General features: G+C 37.5%; 7 protein-coding genes across 7 annotated transcripts in view; 5 read left to right on the top strand and 2 right to left on the bottom strand.

Moving 5' to 3' along the window:
• CBG18159 overlaps positions 1-1,162 on the top strand; it is a gene marked incomplete at both ends in the record, with an annotated part of 3,361 nt that extends 2,199 nt beyond the window's left edge. Inside the window, 3 exons of the mRNA XM_045243901.1 lie at positions 124-708; positions 757-858; positions 905-1,162. Coding sequence (XP_045096400.1) covers positions 124-708; positions 757-858; positions 905-1,162 — 945 coding nt within the window. The remainder of the gene's footprint in view (positions 1-123; positions 709-756; positions 859-904) is intronic.
• Positions 1,163-4,494: 3,332 nt separating this feature from the next.
• CBG18158 lies at positions 4,495-6,982 on the top strand (the record flags this gene model as incomplete). The annotated part of the gene is made up of 6 exons (XM_045243902.1): positions 4,495-4,701; positions 4,755-4,879; positions 4,929-5,178; positions 5,229-5,995; positions 6,047-6,428; positions 6,473-6,982. The coding sequence occupies 6 exons, from the start codon at positions 4,495-4,497 to the stop codon at positions 6,980-6,982; spliced, it is 2,241 nt and encodes a 746-aa protein (XP_045096399.1).
• Positions 6,983-7,529: 547 nt separating this feature from the next.
• Positions 7,530-11,759, top strand: Cbr-met-2 (the record flags this gene model as incomplete). The annotated part of the gene is made up of 10 exons (XM_045243903.1): positions 7,530-7,613; positions 7,665-7,835; positions 7,886-8,195; positions 8,245-8,596; positions 8,645-9,141; positions 9,194-9,397; positions 9,418-9,812; positions 9,874-10,754; positions 10,800-11,498; positions 11,543-11,759. 10 exons carry the CDS (start codon positions 7,530-7,532, stop codon positions 11,757-11,759), a joined length of 3,810 nt encoding a protein of 1,269 aa, XP_045096398.1.
• Positions 11,760-12,267: 508 nt separating this feature from the next.
• On the top strand, positions 12,268-17,579 carry CBG18156 (the record flags this gene model as incomplete). Its single annotated transcript, XM_045243904.1, has 13 exons — positions 12,268-12,388; positions 12,432-12,684; positions 12,738-12,981; positions 13,034-13,669; positions 13,722-14,428; positions 14,471-14,665; positions 14,718-14,965; positions 15,028-15,163; positions 16,307-16,393; positions 16,446-16,674; positions 16,719-17,156; positions 17,184-17,312; positions 17,379-17,579. 13 exons carry the CDS (start codon positions 12,268-12,270, stop codon positions 17,577-17,579), a joined length of 3,624 nt encoding a protein of 1,207 aa, XP_045096397.1.
• Positions 17,580-17,958: 379 nt separating this feature from the next.
• Positions 17,959-18,570, bottom strand: CBG18155 (the record flags this gene model as incomplete). Its single annotated transcript, XM_002642141.1, has 1 exon — positions 17,959-18,570. The coding sequence occupies one exon, from the start codon at positions 18,568-18,570 to the stop codon at positions 17,959-17,961; it is 612 nt and encodes a 203-aa protein (XP_002642187.1).
• A 1,336-nt stretch (positions 18,571-19,906) lies between these two features.
• CBG18154 lies at positions 19,907-20,518 on the top strand (the record flags this gene model as incomplete). The annotated part of the gene is made up of 1 exon (XM_002642140.1): positions 19,907-20,518. The coding sequence occupies one exon, from the start codon at positions 19,907-19,909 to the stop codon at positions 20,516-20,518; it is 612 nt and encodes a 203-aa protein (XP_002642186.1).
• A 550-nt stretch (positions 20,519-21,068) lies between these two features.
• On the bottom strand, positions 21,069-22,033 carry CBG18153 (the record flags this gene model as incomplete). The annotated part of the gene is made up of 4 exons (XM_002642139.1): positions 21,069-21,256; positions 21,302-21,436; positions 21,483-21,732; positions 21,779-22,033. 4 exons carry the CDS (start codon positions 22,031-22,033, stop codon positions 21,069-21,071), a joined length of 828 nt encoding a protein of 275 aa, XP_002642185.1.
• Between the last annotated feature and the right edge of the window lie 86 nt (positions 22,034-22,119).

Genomic DNA, 22,119 nt, shown 5'->3' on the forward strand with positions numbered 1-22,119 from the left:
CGGCCAGTAGACCGGCAGATCTGATATCATCGCCACTGTGGTGGAATTCGCATGAGCGTCGCGAAATGTATTTCAAAGCATTTCGCGACATAACTGTAAATGCATTTCAATACATCTTTACAGTTATGTCGCGAGATGCTTTTAAATACATTTCGCGACGCTCATGCATTGAATTTCGAGGGCGCGGAAATCAATACACATTTTCGCTACATGAATAACCCCATTAGGTTTCCAAATAGTCTAAAATTCCAGAAACATCTTCAAACTACTCATAATATTTCCCACAGACAGTTGATCACTTTCGCAGCCGACATCGCATCTGGAATGAAACACATGGCCCAGAGAAGAGTTATCCACCGAGATCTAGCAGCCAGAAATTGTCTAATAACCAATTCTTTGAAAATCAAAATCTCTGATTTTGGATTATCCCATTCTGGACAAGAAGTGATTGTAAAGAAATTGAAAAAAGCACCTATTAGATGGCTGGCTCCTGAAACCCTCCAGAAAGGAATCTTCAATGAAAAGACAGATGTTTGGTCTTATGGAGTATTGTTGACTGAAATAATCAATAGATGTGCAACTGATCCCTTGGCTCCAAGAACACTAAAAGAAGTGCAGGAATGGATCAAAGAATCAGATCATCCACATCGGATAAAGAATGGAGAACCCAAGGAATTGGCGGATCTGGTCGATATTTGTTGCGACAAAGTGAGTTTAGAAATTCGTCTATTTCTGATTATGAGATAAAATGTTCAGAATTCAATTACTCGGCCAAATTTTCAAACTGTTCGACGTCGTATCAGAGCGATTCTCGAAACGGCAAACATGCTTGGACCAATTTCAGGCACCCTGGAAATGGTGATTGCTCATCTATCTAACTTTAAGTCAACATTATTTATTCTAGAAAAAGTCAGAAGAGCGAAAGAGCAGTACATCCACAGATAGGAAAGTATCAAATACAGCACTGATGCGGAAAAAGTCTAGAGATGGAAAAGTAAAGGATAGATCCACGGAACGAAAAGGTGGTACCCAGAGAAGAATTGTTTCTCATCGTCGCAGAGAAATAGGTCCAATGAAACTTCCAATCGGAATGAGTACACCTGAAAAAGTATCACCTCAAAATATGACATCACCGGCAACGCCCCCGATACCAAAGACATAACTTTTTTCTTGATTTACATAAATGTATTGTTTCAACTTTATTCTTCTTTTCTTTTTCTCAAATCCAGGATGTTCAATTTTAACAGATTAAGAAAATTATTTAGAGTAGAATATTCTCTTCTGGCTTCCATCGTTACTATTATTCAAACATTCTGTGATTATCTGCCATCCCACAAAAAATGTAATTCGTATGAATGATGTGATCAAAACACGCATTTCTTTATAGCTGATTCTAAATTGAAAACAAAGTTATTTCTAATCAAATCAATTAATAAATTCTCTACGGCATCTAAATTTTAAAGATTGTGATTTTTATTAATTCGAAATTTGTAGAATTTTGAAAAGTAGGATTTCCTGGAGTTTTTAGGAAGATGTGAAAAGAAAGAAGATGTAACTCTCACAAAAAAAGAAGATGTAACTCTCACAAATTAAGATGTCATGCAAAATTTGAAAACACTGATGTTCCGAGAAATACAAATATTCAAAAAAAAACCATATATTCAAAAGCTCCAAGCTATTCATGAATATCCCATTTTCTAAATTTCTTCAAAAGATTTTCCCCAAACTCATCAGAGTTTCTGAGTGCCTGATCTTCTTGGAACTTTTGACTTTTTCTTTTGGATCCTTGGAAGTTCTGCGGTAATACCAAAATCTCGCAATTTCGGATTCCTAATACTTCTGAATCTCGTATATAAAAAAATCAACAACATATCTTAGCAAAAAAAAACTAGTTAATAAAATCTCATGACTATTGAAAAATTCCGGAATTCCTAGAACATCTTTGATATCTCTCATGCATTTTAAAATTTTAAAATTAGAACAATTTTTTCAGTATTTTTTTGGAATCTTCAACTTAAAAAACACCATTAAAATTACTAGTTTGTTTAAATAAGAAAAACAAATGACAATAAATATTGAGCATGTGACAGTCTCGACATTCTCATCTCTTTTTTGTGATACGTCAAACTACTGACACCTAGGTAAACACAGGGATAGTGGTCTCGAAATATCTTTGAATTGAGTTTCTGGGTTGCCCAGAAAATAAATGTCTCAAAATAGACCTATTTTTGGTGTTGGTTTAAATTTGACGCATGTATTACTGTATCCAGAAAAGTCTTATTAGTTTCCGAAAGTTTCCGAAAGTTATTCAGGGATTTAATTTTTTCTGTTTCTCCCTTGAAATCCGTGTAGGTCTTGATTTCATTGTATTTCTTTCAAATTTTGATTGTTATTAATTCTAGTCATAGTTCCTTTTGAAAGGAAAAACATTTTGCTTCATTTTTTTCTTTCACAAATAACTTTTGTGAGAACAAATTTTCTAACTACAGGTTTCCGATACCCAGTCATAATACCTTATTGTCCATTGCGTACATCTGCACGAGCACCTGCATGAGAGACATGAGAGAACTTCTAGGAATTTTCCAATAGTCATGAGATCTAATTAACTGGCTATTAGTTAAGATCCGTTGTTGTTTTTTCTTTTCTCACGATATGAAGGCATTCCATTATGCCCAGATATGTATAACTTGGTTTCTTTCAATATTGTATTTAGCTTTGTTATATTAGATCTAGAGCGAAAAGTTTGGAACAAAATCTGTTCGTTTCACTGTCTATATCTTCACAATTGCTTCTCTTGTCAGCTCAGCATGTCGATCCCAACCTTTCTTCAACTTTTCAGCACGTGAGGAGAGTGCGTGTTTCCTCCCTTCCTCCTCTTCACAGCAGTCTTCTCGATTCGAATCGACGCGCTCTTTGTACTTCTGCGTCTCCTCCTTTTCCACACTCTCTTGTGTTCGTTCTCCTTGCGTTCAAATTGTTGGGCACATCGAAGAGCGCTAATGCATAGTGGTTGTGAGTGGTGCTGTCCCATTTTTGTACGTTTTTTTTCGATTTAGTGTTTTTTTTTGTTTTTCTTATTTAATTCCCGATCTAAATTTCACGTGAAAAACCTGTTTTTAGGTCGCTTTTCTAATCTTTATTACCCATTTCTACTGCCTCTCGCCCTGTCTTACACTTTGAACTCTTCTTTTAAGTAGTGTTTATTGTTTTAGAAGTGAGTAGTCTAATTGAACTGAAAAGAAACACTAAGGAATTCGTATAGTTGCGAAATTCTCAGTAATTCAGCAAACCAGCAAAACACCCTTGGTTTTTTTTGCGTTTCCCCCTCAAGTCAACGTTGCTCTAAACTTTATTGATACATTTGCTTATTTTTCATAAATGTTTCGGTCGTTTTGTTTCGATAAAAGGGAAATCGTAAATCAGGTGAAAGGCGACCGAAAGAAAATCGGTCTCATTTCCCTTTTGTTCTTTCTGCTTCTCGTTCTAAATTGTTCATGTCGTCAAAATGGAATTTTTGCGAACGTCTGAGATTTTCACATCTGATATTGAGAAATATCTTGAGTTGAGTATCCGCTATACTATTCAGTTGTAGAAGTATTTTAATGAGTTTTTTCTGCCTTAGAAAAAAACACTTTCAAGTTGTTTTCAATCATAATAATCACCACCTATTTGTGTGCTCGTCACCAACTCAACTGTTTTTTACATCTTTCAATTTTTTTTCGAATACCAATCTTTTTGAAAAATTCGCTTCCGTTTTTTTTGTTAAATTCATTTGATGCTTCATTTTTTCTTATTCTTCGATTTTACGAGGTCATGTTGTAACATTGTCGCCACCGAAATGAAATCGAAGACACTCTCGAGAAAAAAGACTTTCGACCTCAAAACAGATCTTTGCCGCTTCACCAATTTCTAAAGAGTTCATAATGAAACATAAATCAACCCGTAATTTGAGTCCCCTCACAGCTCTCAACACAGAAGAAAACGATTTCCGTCAACCTGTTTTCAATATGTCACATGTGTTTGTGCTTTTTCACTCAACCTTCGAACATTAATCTCTTCTTCGAGATTTTTTTTCTCTTTTGAACGACTCATCCTCATCAGAACTAACTTCTATTTCGAAACCGCAATTTTTCCTCATCGAAATACCGTAACAGCTGAATAAATGGACTTTGTCCCCTATCTGTTAAATTTTATCCCTATTTTTTATCATTAGATTAGTGTCACTGACCCTTTATAAGGCCTTCTTTGATCACACCGATCACACGGACAGCGTGAATGTTTTGGTAAAGTGACAAGATTTATTGAGACACAGTCTCTTGGCTCCTGGTGAATGTTTTCACTTGGATGTTTTTGAGATCAGTCAAAAACAATCTATATTTGTTTTGAACAATTCCCTCTCGTATTCGTTTCTTCTATTTCTTAAACTTTCTGAAAAAAGTCTCTAATTTTAATTTAATTCCTCCCAATTTTAATTTTCAGTCAAAATAGTTGCGAATGGCACAGTACGCCCTGGAGGCGGGTGTCAGCTGGCTCGCCACCTCCGTTTCAGTAGTAGCTAGCGGGACGTGGCAGTTTGCCAAATGGTCACACAGATATATAATGCAAGAAGCAGAAGAGCTAGAAGAAGAGGCAGAAGAATCGCATTTCCAACAGATGATCGACAAAGAGAAGGCGTTTCATAACTATGTGCGACAGCAAATCGTAAGTTATAACTCTAATTTTTGGATGTATTTTTAGTATATACCTTATTTCAGATCTGTATGTGGCTCTTCATGTTGCTATATTTGTTCGCCTACTGGTTGATTTCAAGATTAAAACGAAAAACTGAACGAGAAGCATTGTATGCAGGAGAAGAAGATTACTTCGTATACCGAGTATCGTAAGTATTTACTATACTTGAGAATCTAAAATCATAAAAATTATTCCAGAGTTTGGATCAGCAGTACGGCGACAGCAACATCGATAGGATCACTAACGCTACTACCGTTTTCAGTGATTGGCGTAGAAATGTTACAATTGTACGATGGGAACTACTACCTTCAGTGGTTGTCGTATTCCTTGATCGGAGCACTTTGGAATTATGTGTTTGTACTTTCCAATGTGTCTCTGTTCGTACTTCTGCCATTCTCCTACTTTTTCATCGAGTCTCAAGGATTTTCCTCGTCTAATCTGGGGAATGTAAGTTTTATTAAATCAGTTTATTTCTCCCAACAATTGAACAGTTTCAGTGCACGACTCAGCGAATTTATGAAGCAATGGCAATCTCATTTCTATTCGCTTTCGTTCTACTTTGCCTGGCTGAAATCGTGCTCACAATCCTGGACTACCCAGTTTCCTTCCTTTCCATCACATCTGTCAACCTCCCACTCATCTATTCGTGCGTTAGTTTTATTGGAGCTGTACTGTTGTTGATATCAACGCCGTATGGATTTGCCAAGATGTTCTCGCTGGCGAGAGAATTTTTGGTCGTTGATGGGGAAGTCGTTGAAGAAGAATTAGCTTCAAGCCCAAATGAAGTTACACCCGAGCCATCTGAAAACGCTTTTATGATAAATTCGAAACCATCAGATTCCGAAGAAACATTGAGCGCTCCAATATCTGATGAAGTTGTAACAGATGTGGTTGAAGAATTTCGAAAGGATAGTGATAGCGGAATCGAGTCCGGATCCACAGAAGAAATGCGGCTAAATACAGACGACGAGGATGAGATTGAAATAATAAATCCGGAAGTTGACCCGTCAGAATGTGGTGATGTAGGAAATACAACTCCAACAAAACCGAAAAGACGTCGATGGAGGCATGACTATGCGTCGAGTCCAGTTGTTCGGAAATGGGAAGAACCAAAGAAATTGCCGAATCCAAACTTTGACTATAGAAATTTCAATGATTACGTCAGAGCGGCTCGTCGTCAACGATCATCCTTTTCAGAATCGGATGATTTTTGGGTTGGATCGCCAACTAGGAACACATTTTCAAACAATTATTTTTCTTCAAGGTTTGTTTTTTGGAAATTATGAAAAACTTTACAGTAAATATTTCAATTCAGATTTTCTCGATGTGAACATGGTTCAGAGATGTGTCTCAATCCGTCTACTTCACTTGCTGTAGATCCATTCGCTTCTGGAGATTCTCATGAAGCCACATCTTCCGAGGCATCGACATCCAATCAAATTTCTCCGAATCGTCTATCGAAATCAGAAGAGGCAATTTGGAAACCAGTGATCCACACCGTCAAGTCCTCCAAGTTGTATAAAAGAGCAATCGAGAAACAAGGAAGACTTTTGAAACTTTTTATGAGACTCCGATATCCAGTGGCGATCGCTATTTTATTAGCTTTAACCACTTGTTCTCTGATAATGGTAGCGATCAACACATTGAAACTTCTGTTTGGATATCGCAGTCTTCCAGTTTATGCCCAATACATTGAGGTAAGCCGTGGTTTATCATCCATGAAAACGTGATTATTTTTTAGGTACATACCCGTCACTCATTCGGTTTGTTTGGTGCTTGTATCGAAACCCTCATAATCATTTATGTTATGCTGACTTCTTTTGTTGGTCTGTACTCCTTACCAGTTCTACGGTCGCTACGCCCAGTCCGCAAAGACACCCCAATGCCGACAATAATCATCAATTCTTCAATAGTTCTCGTTGTTGCCTCAGCCCTGCCTGTCGCTGTCAACACCATTGGAATGACTACATTTGACCTTCTCGGTTCTCAATCATCTCTTCAATGGCTCAGTTCATTCCGAGTGGTTGTTGCGTACAACACAATGTTCGTCGTGCTGTCAGTAGCATTTTTGTTCAATCAGTTGACTGCTTCAATGAGAAGGCAGATCTGGAAATGGTATAGAGAAAAAGGTTTTTTTTCAAAATTATTCCGTTTTTTTTTCAGGATTTGCAATTTGCGATGTGGACGGTGCACAGACGATTCTGACGACACGATGGTTATCCTCGGAGGCAACGATAAGAAAAATAATTGAATAATTTTTCCTACACTCATTTTCTACACTTCTTAACCACTTTCATTTTTTTTACTATTTTCCTTCTCTCTTGAAACAAGGTCCCTAATTTTTCTGTCGGGTTTTCCTTTTTTTCTCTAATAATTCAGCACCATCGATTTTTGCCAACTATCATCTTTACTTGTCCGTTTCTCCCCTCTTTTCTCCTTACCATGTTTTCTTTTCGAAAGTATTTCGCCCAGTCAAAAAGCACTTCTCGTCATTTTCATTAGCTTTACAAACCTCTACAAAAACTGAATTTTCGTCATTTTTCCTTTGGAGCTTTTAGAAATTCTAGTTTTTCGACTGTTTTTATATGTACCATAATCTTTCTGCAATTTTCGGTCAGCAATCATTTACATCTTTATCGCATTGTTCTTATCGTGTAGAATAATTGAAATACACCACTTCTTCTCTTTCCTGAAAAGTTTTATGTTTTGTACTTCGAATCTTTAGGTTCAGTGAGAATCCGACGTTCTGTATCTAACATCTGCTGAGTGTGTGAATCTACTAATTCTATTATTAGATAATGGATCAACCTATTGACTTGGATAGCGACGAACAATTGAGTAACGATACATCCGATGGAAGTGCGATCGTTCGTGAACCAGATGTTCGTTTTCAATATTAACTGAACTTTCCTTATCCGTTTACGAAATTTTAGACAGTAGATTTGACGATGGACGATGATGACGATGTGGAGAACATCGATGATGAGATTGTGAGTGACCACGAATCAGATGACGAGAATCCTATTGAAATCGTGAACGCATTCATGAACATTGTGCAAAATGGGAATCATGTCGCGAATGGAGAAGTTGAAATTCTAGATGATGTCAGTTCGCATCTTATCTCAAATATTTAAATAGTTGGTTCGCTTTGCAGGTTGAACTTATTGTCGAGGGCACCAATCAAAAAACAGAAGAGGGGATGATAGAAGAACACAAAACAATTTCGAATCGTCTTCTGTCGTGGTTCAAGAGACTCAAACCAGAACATTTCAAAGATTTCGGAATCGGTGGAAACGACTACTTGACAGAATACGTTAATGACGAACTACTGTTCCCTTTAGAAAAATGTAAAGATGCTGCGAAACAGTTTAAGGAAAGCGGTAGTTTGACTGGTCTTGTGGAAAAATGCAAATTTGAAAATGAAGATTCACTGATCGCTGGTATTTGTATGGGAATCTTGGATGGTGAGTAAAGTTTCAGAAATAGCGATTTCAACAAAGTTTCCATTTTCAGACAACAATTCTCTTGATGTGGATTTTTCGGTTCTCGCCGAGGATCGTTTCGATAACTGGAGTATTAAACAACTCGAACTTTATTTCAATAAAGTTGCTGCTGAAGGAATAGATGCCAGCCCTTTGAAATTCATGCAGCTCACACTATCATCCCCAGCAAATGCCATCCTGTTGCTAACCTATTATTTCATGCTGACAAATAAGTTCACTTCACGAATTGAAGAACAAGAAAGTTCTGAAAACTCATTGGAAGAATTGGATGACCGCGAAATTTACCAGAGAATTGTGGATGCGTCTGCTCATCATTGGCAACATAACAAATCTTCTGTTAAGCGAGATGCTCAAATCAATAGGTGAGTTTAAGATTGGATGATTATCAATATTCAAGATTATTTGAACAGAGATCTAAACGAATTCTTCCACGAGATTGAAGCTACTACTGTAGAAATGGAAGAACAATTTGAAAACACTGTTGGTCAACGCTCGGAAATAATTTCGCTCATCAGAGAGAAAGTTCCGCGACTTGAAACTCCCAGCGAGCTCAACTTACAAATTATGACCAAGGAGGCACGTGACGAGCTGGTTTGTTCTCGCGCCGCAATGGAACTTTTGAAGAACCAGACTATGAACGCTGTGAGAGAAGCGAGAAAAGTATACCAGGGAAAAACCCTTCTCGAAAAACATCATGCCCTGAAACCTGGAGATTTCTGCATGGCTCGCATGCTCAACACAGACACCGCCGACTTGAAGCATGCAATTGTTGAACAAATTTTAAGTGCGGAAAAGTACAGGGTCAAGTTTCTCCATAACAATGAAACTGCCGATCGTCACGTTAGAGATTTGGCTCTCACTAATCACGGTCTATGTAGTCCACTATACAACGGCTTCGGTGACGTAGGTAAATTCGATTATTTGGAAAATTAACTCCAATATGTTTTTTTATATTTCAGGTCTTCGTGTGGCTGTTTGCTGCCCTCTGAATACCGGTCAATACAGCAAAACATGGATATGGAAAACCGGTACAACTGCAAGCCGTCGCAGTGGCCATAGGGGAGACTTCCTGGTGTTCCTGGATGATGGATCAGATGTCTACGTAACAGCACCATGCAAGGCTGGTGACCCGGGATACAGTACTGTTGTAGCGAAGAAAGAAGGTGCTCCTTCACTTTTCAAGACGTTCTGACCAGAATGAAAGCTGCACGAATCGCAGTAATGGTTGGTCAGCCGTTCGGAGAAAGTGGAAGAATAGAACGACAACTTGTTCATCGATGGGTTCGGGAAAGACATCGAAGTCACTTCATTAAAACCTATATGAAAGACTTCCCGGAATTCCAAGTTCTCAAAATGCCTATCGGATTCCGAACGACGATGACCAAGCTTCCGCCAGACAATAAAGAAAAACATCTTATTACTGTTGTCGGACTGGATAGAGTGTTCGCAATTGTCCGATATCAGACCCCCAGTGGTGCCCCCGGATACAACTGCTTCGAATATCCATGTAAAGATTCGACCCATTATCATATGGATGAGCACGTCTACAGAGGTTCTTCGAGAATCACACAAGTCTCGGTAGGTTCTTTTATGCTTTAACCTTCTTTACCTTTAATCCACTATAACTATATTTTTACAGTCAATGCGCGAAATGATGACACAAGTCAACAACAATCTTTCGAAACGTAAGAAGGATCAACTGGCTTCGCAGTTCGAATTATCTGAGTCCGTCAAAACGATGCCACAAAGATCAACGAACCAAGCATTGCAAACAAGTGTTCCCTCAATAAGAACGAATGCGAACAAAGAGAATCAAGTCAAACAGAAAGCGTTGACTGTAGCTGAAATTGAGAAAAAGAAGAAAAATCAACTTCTGTTTCACAAAACCGTCGTGCCCACACCGAATATCTCAAAAGAAAAGCGTGCTCCTCATTCGCAATGCGGACCGGACTGTCTTCAAAAATTGGACGCCAACCCATACGATGCACGTTTCCACACTAATTCTCCTCTTCACACTCCGCTTCTTTGTGGCTGGAAACGTCTGAAATACACGATGCACAGTGGAAAGAAACGTGCGAGTGTCAAAAAAGTGATCATCTATCGTGCTCCATGTGGAAAACCACTCGAAAAGACATCTGAAATCGCCGACTATTTGCGCAGCACCAGAAGTCAATTGACCATCGACTGTTTCTCTTTTGCACCAGACGTTGACACGGAAACATACATTACTGTGGACCAAAAGTATGTCAGAATGAGTGATATTTCTGTGGGACTGGAAGGGATCCCTATTCCTCTCGTCAACTCTGTCGATTCTGATCCGAATCCGGTTCTCGAGTACTGTAAACGGCGATTCCCCTACAACGCCAGTGTGGATGTTTCTAGTATTTCACAAGATTTTTGTTCTGGGTGCTCGTGCGATGGAGATTGTAGTAACAGTTTGACCTGTGAATGTCAGAAATTATCAGCAGAAGCATCAGATAAACTTCCGAAACATTTGAAATTCGAGGATAACAAGAGATTGTAAGAATTCCAAACTATAATTCAGTCTCCAATATTTCCTTTCAGAGCATCTACCTATTCTCAACGAGTTCTCACTAACAAGGTTATCACTGGAATTTATGAGTGTAATGACAAATGTTCTTGCAAACGAGATGCTTGTCATAATAGAGTGGTCCAGAACAATATCAAATATCCAGTTCATGTATGTGAACTTACATTGGAACTCTTCCACTGCCTTTTACATTCCAAAAGTGTATATTTTCAGATCTTCAAAACTGCTCAATCTGGTTGGGGCCTGCGAGCTCTCACAGATATTCCGATTGGTGCTTTCGTTTGCACGTATGTTGGTGCTCTTCTCACCAACGATTTGGCAGAAGATCAGCACGGCAGCGATCAGTACTTTGCCGATTTGGATTTGAAAGATGGCGTAGAAATGGCTAAAGGAGATGAAGATCATGAAACTGACTTGGGCCTTGGTGATGAAGTATCAGATGGGGATTTCACAGACGAAGACGATAATGATTCTGATGATGACGATAATAATGACTCAACAGTGCAGCACAGGGTCAAAATAGGAAACAGAAAACATGAAACAAGAAGAAACAGCCAAGAAGACAAGCTACAGCATACAGAAATTAACGGAGAAAATGGGAAAAAGGAGGAAGAAACTGAAAAGAAAGAGGAGCCGGTATTCAATTGGGATGATTATTTTGATAAATTCGCTTTGTATGTTGTTGATGCGAAGAACAGAGGAAATCTGGGAAGGTGAGCATGAAACTAAAAGTGTCAAAGACAAGAACCAATTTCAGATTCCTTAATCACTCCTGCGCCCCAAATTGCGTCGTCCAGCACGTCCTTTACGATACACACGATCTTCGCCTACCATGGGTCGCATTCTTCACAATTAAAACTATCAAAGCTGGTGATGAGCTTACATGGGACTATCAGTACACAGAACTCAATTCGGAAACATCCCGTCTTTCCTGTAACTGTGGTTCTGAAGTCTGTCGTCATCGCCTTCTTTAATTATTTATTTTTGATGCATTTGAATCTTTTTGAATTTTGTATTACCTCTGTTATATATGATCTTTTCTAATGCATCAATTTTACGGTGAACAATGTTATAACTACGAATCTCTCTGTCAATTCTCAGTTATCCAGATAAGTTCATGAATATTAACAAGTAATTTCGATTTTCTTATTTTCATCCAGGACTGTCTAGTTATCACCAGATAAGCGTACATGTTTAAGTATACCGTAAAAACTGTAATATAACGCCACCTGTATTAGAAGACCCCCTTTAATAGACAAAGTTTTTATGCTTGATTAACACAGTAACAGTGGAATCTAGAAATTTTGCATCATTTTTTCATTTTGGCACCCTGTTAAACAAGTAAAAAATCAAATTTTGTTACCTCGCATCAACCCAAAACACCCCTTTAAAAAATAGAACGCCATGGCGCTATATTACAGGTTTTACGGTATGTACATTACCTGATGTACTCCTGAATCAAATTATAGATACAGAAAACAGATGTTTCGGATTCGGGTTCTACGTCACGTTGTACGCTTCGCCTCATCGAGTAGTACCGTAGCTTCGAAGAGGTTGACTCGTCATTTCTGTTCACAAACTCTATCGACCAGTTTGTCTTCTGGTGATTTCAAATTAAGTGCTCCAAAACTTAAAAACCTTTTCAGAAGCAGCGGCAAAGTATGAAAAGAAAAGTCCAACTGAGCATGTGCTGCTCAGACCTGACACATATATTGGCGGTGTTGCAATGAGAGAATCTCAATTTGTCTGGATTCGAAATTCGGAAACAAGAAGAATGTTTACAAAAGAAGTATCGTATCCACCCGGACTTTTGAAAATTTTCGACGAAATTTTAGTGAACGCAGCTGATAATAAATCAAGAGATCCTAGTATGAATCGATTGGAAGTCTGGCTTGATAGGTATTCTATTGTTAAAATTTTCAAAGCATCCGTAAAATGTGCTGAAATTAAAGAGAGACATCTCGAATCGCTGTTTGGAATAATGGAAGTGCTCTTCCTGTTGAAATCCACCCGACAGAAGGAGTCTATGTGCCAACTCTCGTTTTTGGAAGTCTGTTCACTTCATCGAATTATGACGATAACGAAATCAGAACAGTAGGAGGAAGGAACGGTTACGGTGCCAAGCTCTGTAATATTTTCTCCGATGAGTTCGTGGTAGAAGCAGTGGATTCTCGAACGAAAAGGAAGTTCAAACAAGTAAATAAACACCCAAATATTCAAAACTGAAAACTATAAATTGAAATTTTAGAGATGGTACCATAACATGAGAGAATTCGACGAAGCTGTAATTGAGGATCTCACAAACCAGCAGCTTTCAGACTATACGAAAGTAGAATTCGTTCCTGATCTCAAACGATTCCACATCGATAAACTATCTGAAGATATTATTGATCTTATTGGTAAACGAGTCTTTGAAGTAGCTGCAACTCTTCCAAGTGATGTTCAAGTATTTTTCAATGGACAAAAATGCGATGTCGATGGATTCGAAGACTACGTCAGAATGTTCAATGATTCTAATCCTTCCTCTTTCCTGTTCCTCCATCCAACATCTCGCTGGCATGTAGGCGTGGCTAAAAGGAATACATTTTCTGGAGAGGGTATTGTAACACTTCCAAAGGTTGTCAGTTTTGTAAACAATATCAATACTGAAAAGGGAGGAAGCCATGTGGATTATGTGATGGATAAGATAGTGAATGTTATGAAACCACTAGTGGATTCGAGGCTTGGCGACCCATCAAAAAGTGTGAAACCAGCAACAATCAAAAATAATATATCCCTGTTTATCAATTGTTTGATTGAAAATCCATCATTCGAAAGTCAAACTAAAGAGACGGTTACCACAAAACCGAAGCAATTTGGATCAAGTTTTGATTGTGATTCTGAAGTTTGTGTTCAAAATTAATGGAGTGAAATGCATGTTTTTTTTTAATTTTCAGAAAATTTCAAAATGGGCGGAAACGAGTGGTTTGCTAGATGAAATTGTTGATGAAGTTCTCAATACGAAAAAGAAAAAGATATCCTCGAAACGAGCAAATTCTTCTTCAGTTAGAGATATTGTAAAATTGGAAGATGCAGAATGGGCTGGAGTACCGGGGAAATCAGAAAAGTGTACTCTAATTTTGACGGAAGGTGATTCTGCAAAAGCCCTCGCTCTCGCTGGTTTAGAAATTCTTGGACGTCAAACCTACGGAGTTTTCCCGCTGAAAGGAAAACTAGTGAACGTTTCGAATCTAGATGATATTCGGGCTTCCAAAAATGAAGAAATCGGAAAAATTGTCCGGATCCTTGGATTGAATTTCAATGAGCCAACTCCTTCAAAAGAATCGATTCGCTATGGACGTCTTCTGATTCTGACAGATCAAGATGAAGACGGAAGTCATATCAAAGGGCTTGTCATCAATTTCATTCATAAGTTTTGGCCCAGTCTAATTCAATCCGGAGAATTTATCAAATCGTTTCGAACTCCTCTTCTGAAAGCGAAAAAAGGAAATGAGGTCGTGCCATTTTTCTCTTTGAATGAATATCGAAAATGGGCGGAGACAATAGAAGGAAAATGGAAAGTCAAGTACTACAAGGGACTAGGAACGTCGACTTCGAATGAGGCAAGAGAATATTTCAGGAATTTGGATCATCATACTGTCAAGTGAATTATATTGAAAGTTCTATATAAAATTGGTTTTTTCAGTTTCAACTATGCCGGATCAAGTGACGACGACGCTATTCGCATGGCTTTTGATCGAGAGAAAAGTGATGAAAGAAAACGTTGGATACGGGGGTCAGACGAAGTCTCGACAACTGAAGATGTTGAAAAAACAGAGCTAAATTATGAAGAGTTTGTTAACAGCCAATTGATGCAATTTGGAATGGCGGATCTCAAAAGGCATCTCTTCTGAACATTTCCTGTCATTGTAATAATGAAAATATATTTTCAGATCGATTCCATCTCTAATAGACGGCTTAAAACCATCTCAAAGAAAGATTCTCTGGACACTTCTCAAAATGGATGAAACTACCGAAATGAAAGTTTCTCAGCTGGCTGGAGCTGTTGCACATCGTCAATCGTACCATCATGGGGAAGAATCTCTAGTAAGAACAATTGTTCGAATGGGTCAAACATTTTGTGGTGCATCGAATATGCCTCTTCTCCAACCAATCGGTCAATTTGGAACCAGACACGAAGGTGGAAACGATGCGGCTTCTGCTAGATACATTTTCACTTCACTAGCGTATGTTGATATACAGTGCGCGTCATAATGATAACACCACCCCACTTTTTGAGGTTTTCAGAAAAACGAAACAATTTAGAGAAAAACGGCAAATGCCATTCGATTCAGCATCCCAAAAAACCTATATGTCCCCAGAATCAAGTACCAGTCAAGTGTTTTAGGACTACAGTAAAAAAAATTTTCACTGCGCACCGCGTCATAATAATAGCGCCACCCTGGAAAATGAAAAATCTCAAGTTTTTTAGAAAACAAAATTTAGAATGATTTGTTGTAATTTGTTAAAATAGTCTTAAAACCGTTTATTTGGAGAGTCTATACAAAAATTGATGTCTCTATTCAAGTTTTAGAAAAATTATTTTCAGCCTTTTTTGTCATTTTTAGCGTTTTTGGAATAAATTTTGAATAACCTTGCTCCTGGGTGAACTTTTGAGCTGAAATTGATAGGAAACATCTTAAGTGTGTTCATGATCCTGTTACAATTGTTCAAGTCACTCATGAGCTCTGGTAGCTCATGACTGAACTCGAGTTTTGAAAAGAAAAAAATATTCCACAGTGAAAATTTTTCAAATGTGTATAAAATGTTCGGAAGATGTTCTATGTTATCAAAATTGCCTTCGAAGTCATGATTCTGTACGGAAAAAAAAATGATATTTACATATAAAATCCAATTTTTAAAAGAAAATCAGATTCACCGGATTTCAAGGTTCGTTTTCGAAATTTCAGTTTTGCTTGAATTAGAAACGACGGCTCAGAATAGCATGAAAACAACTAGTAGACACTCCAGACTATTGCAAAGTTATTTTCTATCAATTTCAACTTAGAAGTTTACCCAGGACCAAAGTCATTCACGATTTATTCCAAAAACCATAAAAATGACAAAAATGTCTGAATTTTTTTTTCTTAAGGTTGAATAGAGACATCAATTTTTGTGTAGACTGTCAAAATAGACTGTTTTACGACTATTTTAACGAATTCCAACAAATCCTTCCCAATTTTGTTCCCTAAAAACTTGAGATTTTTCATTTTCCAGGGTGGTGTTATGACTTTTCCAGGGTGGTGTTATGACATTATGACGCGGTGCGCAGAGAGACTTTTGGTTACTGTAGTCCTAAAACACTTGACTGGTACTTGATTCTGGGGAAAAATAGGTTTTTTGGGACTCTGAATCGAATGGCATTAGCCGCTTTTCTCTAAATTGTTTAGTTATTCTGAAAGTCTCAAAAAGTGGGGTGGTGCTATCATTATGCCTCGCACTGTAGTTATCATCATTTTGAATATATGGATTCAATTTTTAGCCCCACTACTCGTCTCCTATTTCCAATTGCTGATGATGATCTACTCGAGAAGAAGGTTGAAGAAGGAATCACTGTAGAACCCAATACGTAAATTCATGAAAATTATTTTCCTTTGTTTTTAACCCCTAACTTTTCTCAGTTTGTGCCCAATCATCCCATTGATTCTTGTAAATGGAACAGAAGGAATCGGAACAGGATGGTCGACAAAGGTCGCAAATCGGAACCCGGTTGATGTGATTGACATGATTCGACGGAAAATTGATTTAAGTTCATTAGTAGTAAACGAAATTCCACCGTTTTACGAAGACTACAAGGGAAAAATTGAAATAGTCACACCGACGAAATTTATTAGTACTGGAAAGATAAAGGTGAACATTTTAATTTATAGATTCTCCTAATTAAACAAATTTAGATATCACGACCAGAACGAAAAAATGCTTCAACATTCTCAGTCGAAATTAGCGAACTTCCAATTGGAGTATGGACTTCGAAGTATAAAGAAAAACTTTCAAATATACTGGAAAAACTTCCAATCACTGAATTTTCCGAAAGACATACTGAGAAACAAGTTAATTTTCGATTGATCTTTGATAGGAAGAAAGCTGCAAGATTCTTACAAAAAAGCAATTCGGATCTTCTAAACTACTTTAAACTTCGAACAAGTATCACTGAAAATCGAGTTCTATTCGATAGAAATGGACAATTAAAAGAGTTTGGAAATGTCTCAGAAATTGCGAACGAGTTTTTTGAAATTCGAAAGGATCTGTATCAAAAAAGATTAGAAATTCAAAAGAGAGAGTGTGAAGCTAAATTAAAATATGTGAATAATCAGGTACACCTTTATTACTATGTTAAAAATAACTAAACTTCGTTTTAGATGAATTTCATTGAATTAGTAACAAATGGAACATTCGAGTTAAAGTCAATGGATCGAGAAAGTTTAGAACTAAAGTTAGAAGAAATTGGGTTTGAAGTTGATTCAATGAAAACGGAAAATTCGAAAAAGGTATTTTATTGGAATAAAGAATAGATCAATACAAATTAAAAGGAAAGCTTAATACGTTTTTTACAGTCTAACTATGGATACCTACTCGAAATGCCACTCTCTCGACTGACTCTTGATGAGATGAATAGGTTAAAAGAGAGAAAATCTCGAAGGAATTTGGAGCTAAAAGCAGCAGAATCAGCAGATTGGAAATCCACGTGGCATTCTGAACTGGATAAATTGGAAGAATCAATCAAGAAGACTAGAAAAGAATATCTTGCGTCTTAATTGTGAATTTTGAAAGAGAATTAATTGAATAAATTTTTCGTCAAAGTGGTCTGACACATTAATCTACGGATCGGGGTTTTTTGAATCTATAAGGAAGAATGAGGAGTGAAATATCTTATATCTACTTTCCATTGACTGTGGACTCGGAATTCCAGATTACGAATTCCGGATTTAAATTATGAGATTTGTTTGAAGACTGTTTATCTTTTTTGAATGTTCCATGAAAAACTGAATCCATCATTGGAATATTGTCCTATTTTCTGTATATAATTTTAAAACCAAAGACTTTTTTATTTACGACAATTTATTCAAAAAAGCGGAACCTAGAGACAGGAGAAAATATAAATAGAAAATATAGAAGAACATAAAAAAATTAAACCTACAATTGTTTTTCGCGTTTTTGACATCTGTACTTCTCGATAGCAGCAGTTGGACGATTCTTCTTGTACTTCCGACGGTAGGTGAAACAAGCATTGCAAAGCATTCCTTCTCTTGATGTTACATTTCTCCATTGGCACGATTCAGTGATGAAGCAATTGGAACATTGTTTTGTGTATGTCTTTGCGATCCTGGGAGTCGTCGATCCTGTTGGCGAGAGTGTGAAAGCTGGAGTTGGCATTGTTGGCGAATTGGCAGAAAATGGAGTGAATCCAGTTGAGCTAGAACTTGGGGAACTTGAAATTGACGACGAAGAAACGTTGAAGTTGTTTTGAAATCCGTTCCATGATAAATCCATCGACGTTTGAGAAGTTGCAGTTGGCGAAGGCACGACTGTTGCCGTTGAAGTATTGGAATTTAAACATTGAAGAAAAGAAGCGTAGTAGTTTGCGTAGTAGTTTGAATAATAGGAATAGTCAGAATAGTTTGTGCTTTGAGTATCCAGATATGTCGTGGATCTATTGACAACTCCTGAATCCCATGAAGAGGTACTGGGAACGGAAGAAGTGTCCAGGAAACTGGCGGTAGAGAAAGTTGGAAATTGGAAATTCATTGCGAGAGAAATCAGTAAGACTGAGTATTGAGTATGAGACAGTGGGACCTTATATAGGCAGTGTAAGCCCCGCCCCCTTTCAGAAAATGATGATAATGATAAAACGCCTGCCCGTTTATTGGGGGGCCTTCAGATATCAATAGCTGTAAATGGGTTTTTGTCAGCATCGATTCACAGATAATGGAAGATACACATGTAGTATGACACTTACTGAATGATGACAATTCTGTGAGATTCAGAGACATACGTTTATTAGATCCTCGTAATAAATTTGGAATTTCAAAAATAGAAATCTTTAACTCCAGAGATGTCCGGAATAACCTTTTCGAAAAACAGAATCTGAAATTCATAATCAAAAATTCAGAATGAAGAATTCAGAATACGGAATCCAGAATGCGGAATCTGGAATTCGGAATCTGGAATGCGGAATATGGAATTCGAAATTCGGACAAAAAATATCCCACGGAATATGACAACGGGCCGGGCCTGGCTTTTTTATAATTTCCAAGGCCCGGTCCGGGTTTTAAGAAAAAAATTTTCCTGTCTCATCAAACAATTTTTCGAAATCACTAGAAAAAATGGACGGTTTTTCTGACAAAAAAATTTCCAAGATAAGTGCCATATAAAATATGTTTCCCAAAAAAACTCGAAAAAATTTCTGGAATTTCAAAAAAGAATTTCGAATTTGGAAAACCCGGCCTTGGAAATCTTCGGCCCGGCCAGGCCCGCGGGCCGGGCCCTGATTTGCAAGTATGGAATACGGACTTGTCCGGTAACCCCTCACAATCTATGAAAAGTGAATCGTCTTCATTTTTACCGTTCTAAGTTCTCTTTGATTAAGGGCAACACCTTCTTTTCAAGTCTTTTTGATTTGTTCTTCCAGTTAAACCATCTCAGAATGTCTCTGGATTTCTAAAACTTAACGAATTCCGGATTCCATATTTCGGATTTCAAAAACCAGATTCCGCATTCTGAATGTTGGATTATGAATTCCAGATTCTGTTTTTTTGAAAAGGTTATTCCGGATATCTCTGGAGTTAAAGATTTCCATTTTTGAAATTCCAAATTTATTACGAGGATCTAATAAACGTATGTCTCTGAATCTCACAGAATTGTCATCATTCAGTAAGTGTCATACTACATGTGTATCTTCCATTATCTGTGAATCGATGCTGACAAAAACCCATTTACAGCTATTGATATCTGAAGGCCCCCCAATAAACGGGCAGGCGTTTTATCATTATCATCATTTTCTAAAAGGGGGCGGGGCTTACACTGCCTATATAAGGTCCCACTGTCTCATACTCAATACTCAGTCTTACTGATTTCTCTCGCAATGGATTTCCAATTTCCAACTGTCTCTACCGCCAGTTTCCTGGACACTTCTTCCGTTCCCAGTACCTCTTCATGGGATTCAGGAGTTGTCAATAGATCCACGACATATCTGGATACTCAAAGCATAAACTATTCTGACTATTCCTATTCTTCAAACTACTACGCAAACTACTACGCTTCTTTTCTTCAATGTTTAAATTCAAATACTTCAACGGCAACAGTCGTGCCTTCGCCAACTGCAACTTCTCAAACGTCGATGGATTTATCATGGAACGGATTTCAAAACAACTTCAACGTTTCTTCGTCGTCAATTTCAAGTTCCCCAAGTTCTAGCTCAACTGGATTCACTCCATTTTCTGCCAATTCGCCAACAATGCCAACTCCAGCTTCCACACTCTCGCCAACAGGATCGACGACTCCCAGGAACGCTAAGACATACACAAAACAATGTTCCAATTGCTTCATCACTGAATCGTGCCAATGGAGAAATGTAACATCAAGAGAAGGAATGCTTTGCAATGCTTGTTTCACCTACCGTCGGAAGTACAAGAAGAATCGTCCAACTGCTGCTATCGAGAAGTACAGATGTCAAAAACGCGAAAAACAATTGTAGGTTTAATTTTTTATGTTCTTCTATATTTCCTATTTATATTTTCTGTCTCTAGGTTCCGCTTTTTTTTGAATAAATTTTCATAAATAAAAAAGTATTTGGTTTAAAAATTATATACGGAAAAATGGGACAATGTTTAATTCATTGTCAGATGCAGTTTTTATGGAACATTCGGAAAAGAAAAACATTCTGAGATAAATCTCATTAACGGGAGTACCGTTTTTAAACCATTTTCTTCAAGACAATTTTTGGTTTTTGAGAATTAGAAGAGTTAAGGCTGATGAAAACTTTTGGATATTTTTTGATTTAAATCATCATTGTATCTATAGATGTTCCTAGAGGAATTTTACGACCCGGAAAACCTTTCTTGTCAGAGAGAAATATTTTTGAGAATATATTTGAAAAGTCTATGATCTCAGCTTTCGACGGATGTATGTAAGCCTCATGTCAAAGTTCCATACCCCAGTTACAACAGTTTGTAGTGAGTTGAATGTGTATACTTTTGATTGTTAAAGATGCAAAAATATGTTTATTACAGAAAAAAAAAACAGTTTCACTTCTTAATAGGCGGAGTCGTCATTGAAACCAATGTTTCCGAGTTTTGTTTTGCTGGAATAACAGTTGGAGGTGTTCCAACGATGGTCGAAGTCATGGTACTGCGTGGAACAAAAGATTCAATAGAAGGTGTCCGTTGAAGTGGATTCTCGGAATTCGAGAACGTTGGAGGAGTTCTTCCGGCTTCTGAAAATTAAAATTTATTATTATATTTTGCTATTAATTATTTACCTAGCATGTTATAATTGTTCATTTCACTTCGCTGCGAGGAGATCACATACGTCGAATAATCACTTCCAAGTGAGGATTCTGGCACTTTTTCCGCACTAAAAATGCATTTTTCCGTTGGAAGAGAACTAGGAGGCTCTGAATGTTTTTTTTAATTTTCTTAAATTAAAAATCTATGATTTACTGGGTATCTCAACTGAAACTTCTCCATTCGCTGTCTTCGGACTTTCTACTTTCGCCGCTCCAATCGGTTTCAAATCCGTCAAACTTTTCTTTGACAACTCTTCAGTGCTTGGTTCTTTTGATGTTTTTTTAGGAGCAGCAACGTCTTTTGGTTCTTTTTCCAGAACAATCACAGCTGCTGGTGCTTTAGTTTCATCATTCTTTTTTACCAAGTACCCTTCCACTTTCGATGAAGTTTCCGTTTTTTCCGTCTGTAAAAATAAAATAAAAAATTAACTTTTTTGTGTTATCACTCACATTTTCGGATGACTTGTCAGATTTGGGATCAATTTCCCGAACACTTCCTGTCATACTGCTAACTCCAGAACTTTTCTGACTGTTGCTTGCCGCCAATCGATCTCTATACATTTTTTCCTCTTCAATTTTAATATCCTCGTCATGCTTCTGATTCTTCTGACGTTGTGATTTCAAGTACATCACAATCATGTAAAAAGAGACAATTAGAATGATTGCAATCAAGAAAAGTCCGAAGCTCCATGCGATCCAATTCATTGGACTTTTTTCTGTGGTTCAGAACATTTATTTTTTCTGGTATCCGTTAAAAGTACCTGCGTTTCCATACATTTCTGTATACCAAT

Source organism: Caenorhabditis briggsae (genome assembly GCF_000004555.2).
Source record: "Caenorhabditis briggsae complete genome, chrIII, whole genome shotgun sequence".
NCBI classification, from domain to species: Eukaryota; Metazoa; Nematoda; class Chromadorea; order Rhabditida; family Rhabditidae; genus Caenorhabditis; species Caenorhabditis briggsae.